Genomic DNA, 12,329 nt, shown 5'->3' with positions numbered 1-12,329 from the left:
CGTGCTGTTCTGCCTTATTTTGACCTCACCCCGCACTGTACACTTGACCTATGCCATAAAGCGTGCGTAAGATGTACTTCGTAGGGCGTCCGGGTAGCATGGCAGTCTATTCCGTTGCCCACCAACACTGGGATCCCGGTTCGAATCCCCATGTTACCTCCGGCTTGGTCGGGCATCCCTACAGACACAATTGGCCATGTCTACAGGTGGGAAGCTGGATGTGGGTATGTGTCCTGGTCGCTGCACCAGCGCTTCCTCTGGTCGGTCGGGGCACCTGTTCAGGGGGGAGGGGGAACTGGGGGGAATAACGTGATCCTCCCACGCACTACATCCCCCCGGTGAAACTCCTCACCGTCAGTTGAAAAGAAGCTGCTGGCAACTCCACATGTACCAACGGAGGCATGTGGTAGTCTGCAGCCCACCCCGGATCAGCAGAGGGGGTGGAGCAGCAACTGGGACAGCTCGGAAAAGTAGGGTAATTGGCTGGATACAATTGGGGAGAAAAGGGGGGGGTACTTTCTTGCTCTCTACAGCCCTTGATTAGGCAGAGCTACTCATCAGCTAAGTCACAGATAACCAATAACTGTCCTAAACCAAGAACATAGCCTGCATGAAAAAATGGAAAGTCGACCAATAAAACCATCAGTTCAAATCTGACTGGACTGATCAGTTTTATTTTATTTTACCGGACCATGCCAATGCCAAACCGACATGCTTGGTATGCATGCAGACCGTAGCTGTCTGCACAGTAGATAATCTAAAGTAACACTTCAACACTATGCATGCTGCCAGTTTTAATGCCAACTACCCTACAAAATCAGATCACCACAAACAAAAAATAGCAAATATGATAACATCATACGAGCACTCTGTTTTTACTATCTGCAAGTCAACATTGGCACAAGAGAGTACAATGGCTGCACCATTACATGTTTCATGGAACCTTGCTAAAGCTAAGAAACCAACTGCGCAACTGGGGAAATCATCTTTAATAAATTAACACAATTCTTTGAGAAGAATGGCTTGGATGTGAACAAAATTAAGTCTGTTGTCACCGATGGTGCTCCATCAACGATGGGACAACACAAGGGCTTGGTAAGCAGGCTTACCACCATTAACCCAGCACTCTTAGAATTCCATTGCATTACTCATGAATCAGTGTTGTGCGCTAAACTGTGGGGAAATGAGGGGGTGATGGATACTGTGACAAGACTGGTAAATTTCGTTCACGAGAGTTCTAGTCTGCAACCTCGCCTTTTCACAGCATTGCTGGAGGAAATGTCAGCAGAACACGAGGATCTTTTGCTAATTTTACATTCAAGTGTTTCTCCTAATTTGATCAGTCAGTTTCCTTAAAACGATGTGTACATGCTGTTGGGCCAAATATTAGTCAAAATGTCTGTTTCTGTGCACTTTTCTATCTATCCCCATACACTGTCTAATGAGGTGGCTAATACCTTTGCTGTCTTACCTGTTATAGGAGCCACCTACCTTCAAACCCACCTCTACAAGTTCCTTCTATATAAAGGCCTGAACCCTGTAACTGCCACTTGCAGTTATACAATCTTTAAGCAAAATTTCCTCTTTTTTTCTCCTTTACTCAATCTCTTTGCATAAACATGGATATGTTTAAATTTGATGCACAATTCAATATATTATGATGAACAGAGGAGCAATAGTCTCAATATTTCAGTCAGCCGGTTATGAAACATATTTATCAGTGCACACAGAATTGAAATGCCAGCAGGCAGCACTAGTAATTGTACTACAGCCAAGAGCTGACAGAAAATAATGTGACTAGCTATATAAACAAATTAAGCTCTCATGTCTTGCAAGCTTCCTTGGTTTACTCTGACACAAATAAATAATGGAGCTGAAATGGAACATACTTCAGAGGAAAACCATGCTGCAAATGTGAATTATGTATTTAGGTGCTGTCATTCATGGGGCTGCTTCTGTAATTTTGATTGTGTTGAGGAACAGTTATTGTTTTATGCAGCCATTGCATGATGCTCTGTTAGGTAATGATTTTCAGCGTTAAATCCACTGGACTTACAGGTTGTGAGGCGACACGATGCTTATTGTGCAGCAGTGACCAATGAGGTAAAGATATCCTTGTAACAATATCGTTACAAGTTCAAATTGAATGAGCAGCCCTCTGTCATACCTCAGAAATCTGTGTTAAGGTACACTTAAGGAAGGTACTAACTGCTGCATTTGAGCTGCTCAGAGATGCAACAATAGAAGACTGTAGTTGCGATGCGGTGCTTCGGAGGCTTCAATGTGTGGAACTGCTGTATTAGCATGTGAAGCAAGATGGTGAGGAAAAAAGGAGAGGAACCTTTGGACTTGAACTGTTTCTGAATAATGAAACGCTAACACATATGCTCATCATTATGGTTTTTAGACAGAGGAATATAGGCACATAGACAGATGATGGATAGATGAAACTAGAAAGAGCAACATTTGTTTGAGCTTTACTTGTAAATGGGACGTACTTTGAAAGACTTTAAGGCTGAGGGGTACTACAATATTGACTACATTTTGTCCATGAGATGTGGAGCTTTTGACTCATGTGTAATATATATCCACCACAGAGCAGATTGCTATCAGCAGTCTGATTATCCCACATCTGGATCTGCTTACAATGATGACTACCCTAGAGGAAGAATTACACTGGTTGTGTAACCATGGCCTGGTTTTACACAAATTAACAACCTTGGCCCACAAACCACCAACTCAGACAGGCTAAGCCCGTACTATAAAAGATTTCTATAGTAACTCCTACAGTGCACACCCTATATGCAGTAAAAAGAGCCCAACAAAATTTCTATTTTTAAGCACCGGCCCTCCAGTGTACCACAGACTGCGTATTGTAAAACTCCACATAGCCCACAGTCTGGGTTATGACCCCCTCAAAAGTTTCATCCTCAAGTCCTTGTTCAACTTTCAATCTGCAACCAAACCATGTGTGCATGCATGTGTGTTTGCACAGGCATTGTTGTATTTAATATAAATAGTTGTTTTTGTTCGAGGTTGCACGACTGCTATTTTTTCTAATCTCTCAAAGCTTCAACACAGTCAGCCAGCCTCTGCTTATACTATAAAGAACACAAAACAGAGGACAGAATTGGGCAACAGCCAAAATTCTATTGACCGCCATAGCTTTACTTGCAGTGAATCAGTGAACACAACTCACCACAGTGTTGTACAGTTTCAATTCTTCAGATGGACTTAAAAATGAATTTAAAAATGATCTTTTAGTGTTACATGCTCTTGACTAAGGTAGCCCACCATATTTACTGCCCTGTGACATCACATATCCTGTGACTAGTTAACTCCCTTAGTTTCAAGTCATCTAGTGGTAGAGGAGTCAGCTAGTCGCCTAATGGACAAATTCATCCAACCACTGGTGTATGTGTGATCCAGAGTTTTATGTATTCATTTACCCCCCCCATTTTCTCCCCAATTAAATTTTTGGCCAATTACCCCACTCTTCCAAGCTATCCTAGTCACTGCTCCACCCCCTCTGCCGATCCGGGGAGGGCTGCAGACTACCACGTGCCCCCTCTGATACATGTGGAGTCACCAGCCACTTCTTTTCACCTGACAGTAAGGAGTTTCACCAGGGGCACGTACCGCATTAAAGGATCACGCTATTCCCCCCAGTTCCATAACCCCCCCCCCCGGACAGGCGCCCCGACCGACCAGAGGGGGCACTAATGCAACGACCAGGACACATACCCACATCCAGCTTCCCACCCGCAGACGTGGCCAATTGTGTCTGTAGGGACGCCTGACCAAGCCGGAGATAACATGGGGATTCGAACTGGTGATCTCTGTGTTGGTAGGCAACGGAATAATAGACCGCCATGCCACCTGGATGCCCAGAGTTTTATGTATTTAAATGTTCAGCACCTGACATCCCGTCTGAAGTCTTTGTTTAGACAGAGCCTTCTTTGCACAGACTGCTCATGTCCACACCTCATCACACTCTTTTCAAAACCTCATCCCACTGCCAGCCCAGCCTCAGTCCGTCCTTAACGCTCTGCCAGCAGCTTTCTGTAACAGGATTCTCAGCAAAGGGGGCGTATGAGTGGTGTCTCTTATGATTATCCATGAAGTTCCTTTACCTTCTGGAGTTTGAATAATGAATTCTTAACCCCAACCTTGCATTTGGCTGCACATCTCAGCTCTAGACCTCCCTCTTGCTTGTCCCTCCCTCCCTTGCCAGCTCATGGCAATACACATGGCTCAGACACCCTGAGCCGCAAAATATGAATGTGTTTGCACATGACAATGCTGTAAGATGCCATTTGGTAACACAGGGTGAGTACAGCAGGCGGGTCTGCAATCACATGCAGGACACATGCTTCAGCAGCCACAGACACAGTATGTAGGCAAAGAATGAATTAGACCTTTTTATTCTAACATATGGTGTTCATACTTTTGAACATTTTTGGTGTGCCATTTTAACCTCCAATAAACCTTAAAGTGGTTAATGCTTAATTAGTCAAAGTTGTACCCTCGTAAAATATTCTGTTATTTTATAGATAGATAGATAGATAGATAGATAGATAGATAGATAGATAGATAGATAGATAGATAGATAGATAGATAGATAGATAGATAGATAGATAGATAGATAGATTCAGATGCAAGTATTGTAAGATAGAAACACTCCTTCGCATATTTTTGCCGAAATCTACGTTGAACCATGTCTGACACACACCATCTCCACCTGCTACTGCTTCACGTGTATAACCACACGTCTCAGGTCCACCCCCCTCTAGCTCTGATTGCTTGGTTAACATTCACAGCGTACAGACATGTTCTGACCACCACTCCCCAGCCAATAGCACACAGCTGTTATTCTCCTGCAGCCAATCACACACAGCACACACATCAGACCTCCTTCATTTGTGTGTTGCTGAATAAAACTCACTTATTGTTTGAGTAACATCTCTGTCGATGAGTGTGTCCTTGTGCAAGACATGTGGTTTGTGTAGTGTGTGTGTATGTGTGTCTGTTCGTGCAAAAATCCACATGTCAGTTACGGTGAGAGCAGAGTGAGAAGACACCATCCCTTCAGTTATAGTGCAGGGAACCCGTGTTACTGTAGAGTCGACTGCCATCAGTTTCACCACAGCCTTACAGGGCCTCGGCCAAGCAGTGATTGAGCAACAAGAGATGGAGAGATCAAGAGTTAATAATAGAATGGAGGAAATACAAAATGTACCCTTGTTTACTTTAGTTAGAACACTTTATGATTCATAAAGTGTTCTAACTCTGTTTAAGGAATCAAACTGAATATCTGCAACTGCCGAAAAACATGTTAACCAAACACAATGCCCCTTCATCCTTGCAGGTGAGTCGTCCACACCCCAGTGACCACCCTCTGCTCTTCCTCTTTCTGGTCGGTGGGGTCACACCCTCAGAGCTTCGGATGATCAAAGAGGTCGTCTCTGCTCACAAACAAGGGACCCAGGTGAGTGACCAATAGACATGAAAGAGGCAAAAATGAACAGACTTGAAAATCTAACCGAAACATTTTGCATACATACACATATACAGATGTGATCAAATTTGTTGGCACCCTTACAGCTCATTTAAAGAGAGACTGACATGCCCTTTCTGAACACATTTTTTAACATTGGGAGTTTGAATCATAACCAAAAATAGGTGTGGTTTTATGAATTCAAAGCTATTAGCTATTGTCTTCCTGTGTGTTCACATGGGTGGGGCTCAGTACCGCTCGTCACTTGCCGTAGGAACAAATGGTGGTAGGCCTACGGCGCGGCAATGCAATACAACTTGACGAATAATATGTTCGATGATAGAAATAACTGTTAGATAGATAGATGATAGATAGATAGATAGATAGATAGATAGATAGATAGATAGATAGATAGATAGATAGATAGATAGATAGATGGCAAAACGTCGTAGCAAGATCGATAATAAAGTCTCAGCAAAATAGCACAAACTCGAGCCAAGTAGCTAGCCGGAGGGGGTGAAAGAACAGCTTCTCCGTGGATTTAAAGCGTCTCGCTACAGACACACCCTATATGCAAATTGACTGGTGTCTACGTGTCCACCGGCACAATTTGTCATTGGACACCATCTACAGTCAATCACAGCTCTCTCTTGAGTGGCTGCAGATGCGCTGTTTTGGCCACTGAATTTCTCCGTAGTCACATTCCAACTCGGAACATAACCTATCAATAGGAATTTTCAGATTTTGATGTCAGTATCACTTTAAATAATGTTTCATTCCTCCTGAAAAGTTATGAAATTAAAAGTTATTTTGTCATGTATACTTGCATGCCTTTGGTATGTCATAGAATAATGCAAAGAAACTGAAAAGAGATGAATTATTGTTTATTTTACCAAGATATTCACAAATGGCCTGGACATATTTGTTGGTATACCTTAGAAAAGATATAAATAGTTGGATTTAAGTGATATTTCAAACTAATTAGTTTCTTTAATTAGTATCACACATGTCTCCAATCTTGTAATCAGTCATGCAGCCTATTTAAATGGAGAAAAGTAGCCACTGTGCTGTTTGATATCATTGTGTGCACCACACCAAACATAGACCAGAGGAAGCAAAGGAGTGCGTTGTCTGAGGAGATCAGAAGGAAAATAATAGACAAGCGTGGTAAAGGTAAAGGCTGCAAGACCATCTCCAAGCAGTTTGATGTTCCTGTCACAACAGTTGTAAATATTATGAAGACGTTTAAGGTCCATGGAACTGTAGCCAACCTCCCTGGGCACGAGTACAAGAAGAAAATCGACCCCAGATTGAACAGAAGGATAGTGTGAATGGTAGAAGAAGAACCAAGGAAACTGCCAAAGAGATACAAGCTTAACTCCAAGGTGAAGGCACATCTCTTTCTGATCGCACCATCCATTGCTTTTGAGTGAAAGTGGGCTCCATGGAAGAAGCTCCAGGAGGACACCACTTTTGAAAGAAAACCAAAAACCCAGACTTAAATTTGCTAAAATTCATATTAACAAGCCACAATCCTTCTGGGAGAATGTCCTTTGGACAGATGAGTCAAAACTGGAGCTCTTTGGTAAGTCACATCAGCTCTATGTTCACAGGTGAAAATATGAAGCTTTCAAAGAAAAGAACACCATACCTACAGTGAAACATGCAGGAGGCTCAGTTATGTTTGGGGCTGCTTTTTTTGCACCTGGCACAGGGTGCCTTGAATCTGTATTGGCACAATGTCAAGGGAACCTGGAGCGAAAGGTACTGCCCAGTGTCAGAAAGCTCTGTCTCACTTGCAGGCCATGGGTCCTCCAACAGGATAATAACCCAAAACCCGAAGCTAAGAGGACCTAAGAATGGATAAGAACAAAACATTGGACTATTCTGAAGTGGCCCTCTATGAGTCCTGATCTGAATCCTATCGAGCATCTATGGAAAGAGCTGAAACTTAGTCAGGAGAAAGCACCATCAAATCTGAGACAGCTGCAGCAGTTTGCTCAGGAAGAGTGGGCCAAACGACCTGTTAACATGTGCAGAGGTCTCACTGAGAGCTACAGAAAACATTTGATTGCAGTGATTGCTGCAAAACGTTGTTTAACAAAATATTAAGGGTCCCATCATTTCTGTCCATGCCATTTTCATTTGTTTTATTATTTATGATATTATGCTGAATAAAAACTCAAAAGCAAAGTCTGATTTCCATGAAATATGGAATAAACAATGGTGGATGCCAGTTACTTTTGTCAGTTTCAATTTATTTCAGAGAAAATTGTGTATCCTTTGTCAAACTAATTTGAGCTCACCTGTATAAATGTACATATGCATGGTTACATTTCCTACCTTCCATATGCATTCTGCAGAGGTTTGAATCTTGATACAGCTCTATCCACCATTCTCCTTTCTACAGGCTCCACGACAGCCACCCTTGCTTCCTACACTTATCCCACCAGTTAATGACTTGTCTTGGTACATGCTAACTCTTTATACAAGAAAGCCTGGCTGGGTGGGGTTCATGTTTATTTTTAAAAAAAATGCAAATTTGAAATAAAGGAAATTAAAAACCCTCTCCCTGAATCTGACGACCTTTAACTTAGCTTTGGGAATCACCTCTGTCTCCCTTTCCTTTAAAAATGTAGCTAAATAAAACTGCTCTGCTGGTTACCCATAAATATAAAAGTGACTCTTACCACCCACAATGCCTTTCATCCACTTCAGGACTCATTGAAGTTTTTAAAATCAGGTCACCGTTGCTTTCACTCTCACAGGAAAAAAAAGTCTAAAAAGTATTTATTCCTGTGCCCTAACAATGCAGAACATTGAAAGTTCGTATGCGTGCAAAAGATAAAAACACATTTAAAAAGTATTGATAATAACCTTTCTTTCACCAGCAATCAGGTTAATAGAAAAGAAATGTGCATCGTATTGGAAGTGGTATTGGACTGAACATAGCTGTCCCTACCTTCAGGCATGAAGATGAGAATGTTGTCAGATGATCGAAGCCAAGAGGCCAAGTGTTGGCAGGCTCTGCAGTGTTAAAATATGAAGTCTGCAACTCCTTAAGTGTGTCTATCATTATATGGCCCTCAAACGGGCTCCATGCAGACTTAACTGTCCACCTATCAGTCCTGGAAGAGGAATCCCTTATCTGATGTGCTTCTTGAGGTCTCTCCTATTTATTTCCTGTAACGTTTTTCATGTGTGGAGTTTGTCCTCGTCCAAATTGAGCATCTGAGGATAGAGGCTGTCATGCTTTGTGGTTTTCTATATCTGCCCGTTTTTCACTGTGTGTACATAAAGCCCGCACAGACTGTAAATGGTATTTAGGGCAATGCCAATGAACTTGACTTGACTTAAAACTTTGGGATACATTTCAAATCACAGTGGTATGGCTGAAGATGTAATGGTTATATAACCAAACATATGCTTTTGACATTGGTACTCAGGTGGTAAAAGTGCAAAGATGAGTGCGGTCTGATTTATGCCCACATTAGCACCGTGATTGGGAACGTGATGTCTGGCTACCTAAAGTTATTATTATTACCTGTGTATTCAACGGGTTTGAGTGCTGATTACTTATGCAGTACACAGTCAGATGCAAAACAAGATGTTGAATGTGTTGTGTGTGTGTGTGTGTGTGTGTGTGTGTGTGTGTGTGTGTGTGTGTGTGTGTGTGTGTGTGAGAGAGAGAGAGTGTGTGTGTGTGTGTGTGTGAGAGAGAGAGCGAGAGAGAGAGAGAGAGAGAGAGAGAGAGAGAGAGAGAGAGAGAGAGAGAGAGAGAGAGAGAGAGAGAGAGAGAGAGAGAGAGAGAGAGAGAGAGAGAGAGAGAGAGAGAGAGAGAGAGAGAGAGAGCGATCCAGCTGAGTACTGTATAATCTGAGGTAGTGTTGATAAAAGGCAGAGACGGAGGCCGGAGGGAATGAAAGGCCTGGCCAGGATCAAAGCCTATCATCTATAATCAAAAAGGCAGAAGAAAAAGAAGCTTGTGTAATATCCTGCAGTGGCCCACACACAAGCTGACCTCAGCAGACACACACACACACACACACACACATATATATATATATATATATATATATATATATATATATATATATATATGGAAGTGTGTGTTTGTGTATACATGTGGCTTCTGCTCTACCCTGCATTTCAATACTTTTGAAAAACGCCAATTTGTGAGTGGAGAACGTGGTGGGAGAAGGGCATGAGTCTCTAAAACCACGGGTGTGGAGTGGCACGTCCGACTCTTGACAATTTGTAATGTTTTAGTTTCTCTCCAATAAAGTCAGACCACCTCAAAATCTCCATCTGGCTACCCTTTTTTTAATTTTCAATTTCCTTATTTTGCACCCCAGACATTTACATGCACCTCAATCATCAACGTTGACTAACAAACATGAGTGACCTGACTTAATTGCACCTATTCTGTATTGTTTTGTTGCAGGTGCTGGTTCTCTCCACCAGACTGCTGAGACCAGCAGATATTCCTGAGCTCCTCTTCACCACCCAAAGACTGGTGCCCGACATGGGTGTCTGAGCCCGACACGTGGAAGCACGCTCATTTACACATGCAAACGCACATGTTCATCACACCCATATAAACATGTCAGAGGGTGCAGGCATTGAGACATTTGGAAAAGTAAGTGAGAGGCTGTGAAATCACAGGGAATCGTTAACATATTGGCAAAGCCAAATTCTTCAGGAGCATTCCTATTGAGTACTCGTTTGGCTGGATTGTTTTCTCTTGTAACTGTTTTAGAACTTTTATTTTACTGTTCAGAATCGAGCAAATATGAGTACTTAGATGTGCTGATGATCCACCATATATGAGAGCTCATTGCAAATGAGTGTGTGAAGAGAGGAAGGCGTCTTGGTGTAGTGAAGTGCAGTCTCATACAGTATAGTAGTCTGGAGAATGCACGTTCTCTGTGGAGGTCCATTCACGCTCCATTTTAGTACATGGATCCAATGACCGCTGAATAATTTCACACTTCTGCTGATGCCGCTAACTTGCTAGAGCGCACCCACTGCCATAAGGGTCCACATTCCCCTTTCTGGCTCTGGTTAGTTTGGCCAGAGTTTGGTATTTACGTCCACATCCGCAAATGTTCTCTGGCCTAATAAATAGCCAGATGAGGCTTACATTTGTGGTGTACCGTCTGCTTTTTAAGTTATTTATCCACCTTATGGGCTGGAGCTAACGGGAGAGAGAGAGAAAGTAGAAACGAGTAGAGGAGAACGATTCCCTGGTTGATAAGCATTCTAGCCCGCCTGACAGGGAGGTGAAGATTGTTCAGGAATATCCACTGAAATTCAACTGTTGTGAATTTCAATAAACATATCTCTAGCACATCTTTCTACTATGACATTGCCAACTGAATAAACCCACATAACCAACCTGTGGCTGCAAAGAAAACAGTGCACAGTGTTACTGGAGGTTCAGCGTCTCCGGGGCGCTCACTTTTCTGTGGATGTTTTCCGATGAGAGAGGTCAGCGCTGAGAGAACAAACACATGGACTCTTCGGAAATGCCCTGTCCTAGAAAACTACTTGTGTCAGTGAGGGTGTTTTGTCATGTCTTCTTTCTGTTCCAGTTGCCTGTTATGAACAAAGACGCTCTAATTGAAACATTGGGTCACCGGGTTATTTCCTTTACAGCAGGTCTATTTACGTTATAGCATGTATTTCCAGCCCAATAATGCGGAAGAAGCAATAAAGTTCTCTGAATACTGTGCAACTATAACTCTCCTAAGTCATTATAGGAGTTATGCAACAAAATAAGTCGCTAATTCATATTTGGTAAAACTTTTGACTTTACTCTGATTCAATGTCTTTGCTAGCATGAGGCACAAATGTTTTCCTGAGAAAAAAAATATTAGAATGACCCAGAGGTTCAAGTGGATGAACAGCAGCCATTTTTCCCCCTCATTTTCATTATGTAATAAATTGTATTTACTCCATAGGGGTCTGTGTTTTGTCGAAGATGCAACACCTTTTCAGCTTTGCCCAGCCTACTACGTATTTGAAAAGCATTTGAAAGGGGGGGGGCATCAGGGGGCTTCAGTCTGTGAAGGGCTATGAGGAAGTTCTAGACCACATTACCGGTGGGTCTCCTTTGGCCACATTTCAAAGCAACCTCATATATACCGCACCTGTACATACAAAACCGCTTCATAAGAACTATGTAGGTGTACGTATATCTGAAACTCATTTCCTGGCTGTAGATGACAGTATAGACAAGACACTGGTGCTTTGGAAACGGCAGTCTTATAAGTACCTAACCTATAAGAATAACACTGCTTTACAAGAACAATGTTGGTGTAGCAGTGAGATTCCCTGTAAAATAGTGTTTTTGCATGCAAAGATTTTCATTTATGATACAAGTTTTACACCCATGATAACCAGTTTTGCTTTGCATTATACAGTAAGATTTCATCCCTCCCCCAAATGCTAATTCTAATCCTAACCACACCAAGCCTGCATTTCACATTAACCCTCTCCAATGTAATGCCTAATCCTATTTTTAACTTTACGCCTAAAGTTAACTATATCACCCTACTGTATTCTGGCCAAGATATGTTTTAAGAGCAGGGTCACATAATCCGACCAGTCACAAATTTTGGTGTGACACTACTCTTCAAATCAGTAAATCAAAACGTTGTTCATTAGACATTATTGGTTAAGGTAATATCAAAGGGGGAACATCAACATTAATTAGAGATAGATAAATCTACTAAAACAGGGCTCGGGTGAGCATGGAGTCTATGGTAACAGTTTGTGAAGTCCCTACATGACCGATAAAAGCAATGCACCTGATATTGTTCATTTTTTG

The 12,329-nt window shown here is 42.2% G+C and overlaps 1 protein-coding gene across 1 annotated transcript in view; it reads left to right on the top strand.

The window, feature by feature from the left end:
* Positions 1 to 11,451, top strand: part of scfd2 (sec1 family domain containing 2) — a 68,611-nt gene extending 57,160 nt beyond the window's left edge. The window contains exons 6-7 of the mRNA XM_056276819.1: positions 5,369 to 5,488; positions 9,942 to 11,451. Of these exons, the coding sequence (XP_056132794.1) occupies positions 5,369 to 5,488; positions 9,942 to 10,034 (213 nt within the window). The 3' untranslated portion in view covers positions 10,035 to 11,451. The remainder of the gene's footprint in view (positions 1 to 5,368; positions 5,489 to 9,941) is intronic.
* Positions 11,452 to 12,329: the final 878 nt, after the last annotated feature.

Source organism: Lampris incognitus, chromosome 3 (assembly GCF_029633865.1).
Source record: "Lampris incognitus isolate fLamInc1 chromosome 3, fLamInc1.hap2, whole genome shotgun sequence".
Classification (NCBI taxonomy): Eukaryota; Metazoa; Chordata; class Actinopteri; order Lampriformes; family Lampridae; genus Lampris; species Lampris incognitus.
The sequence above is the reverse complement of the archived record's forward strand: the minus strand, read 5'-3'. Positions and strand labels throughout refer to the sequence as shown.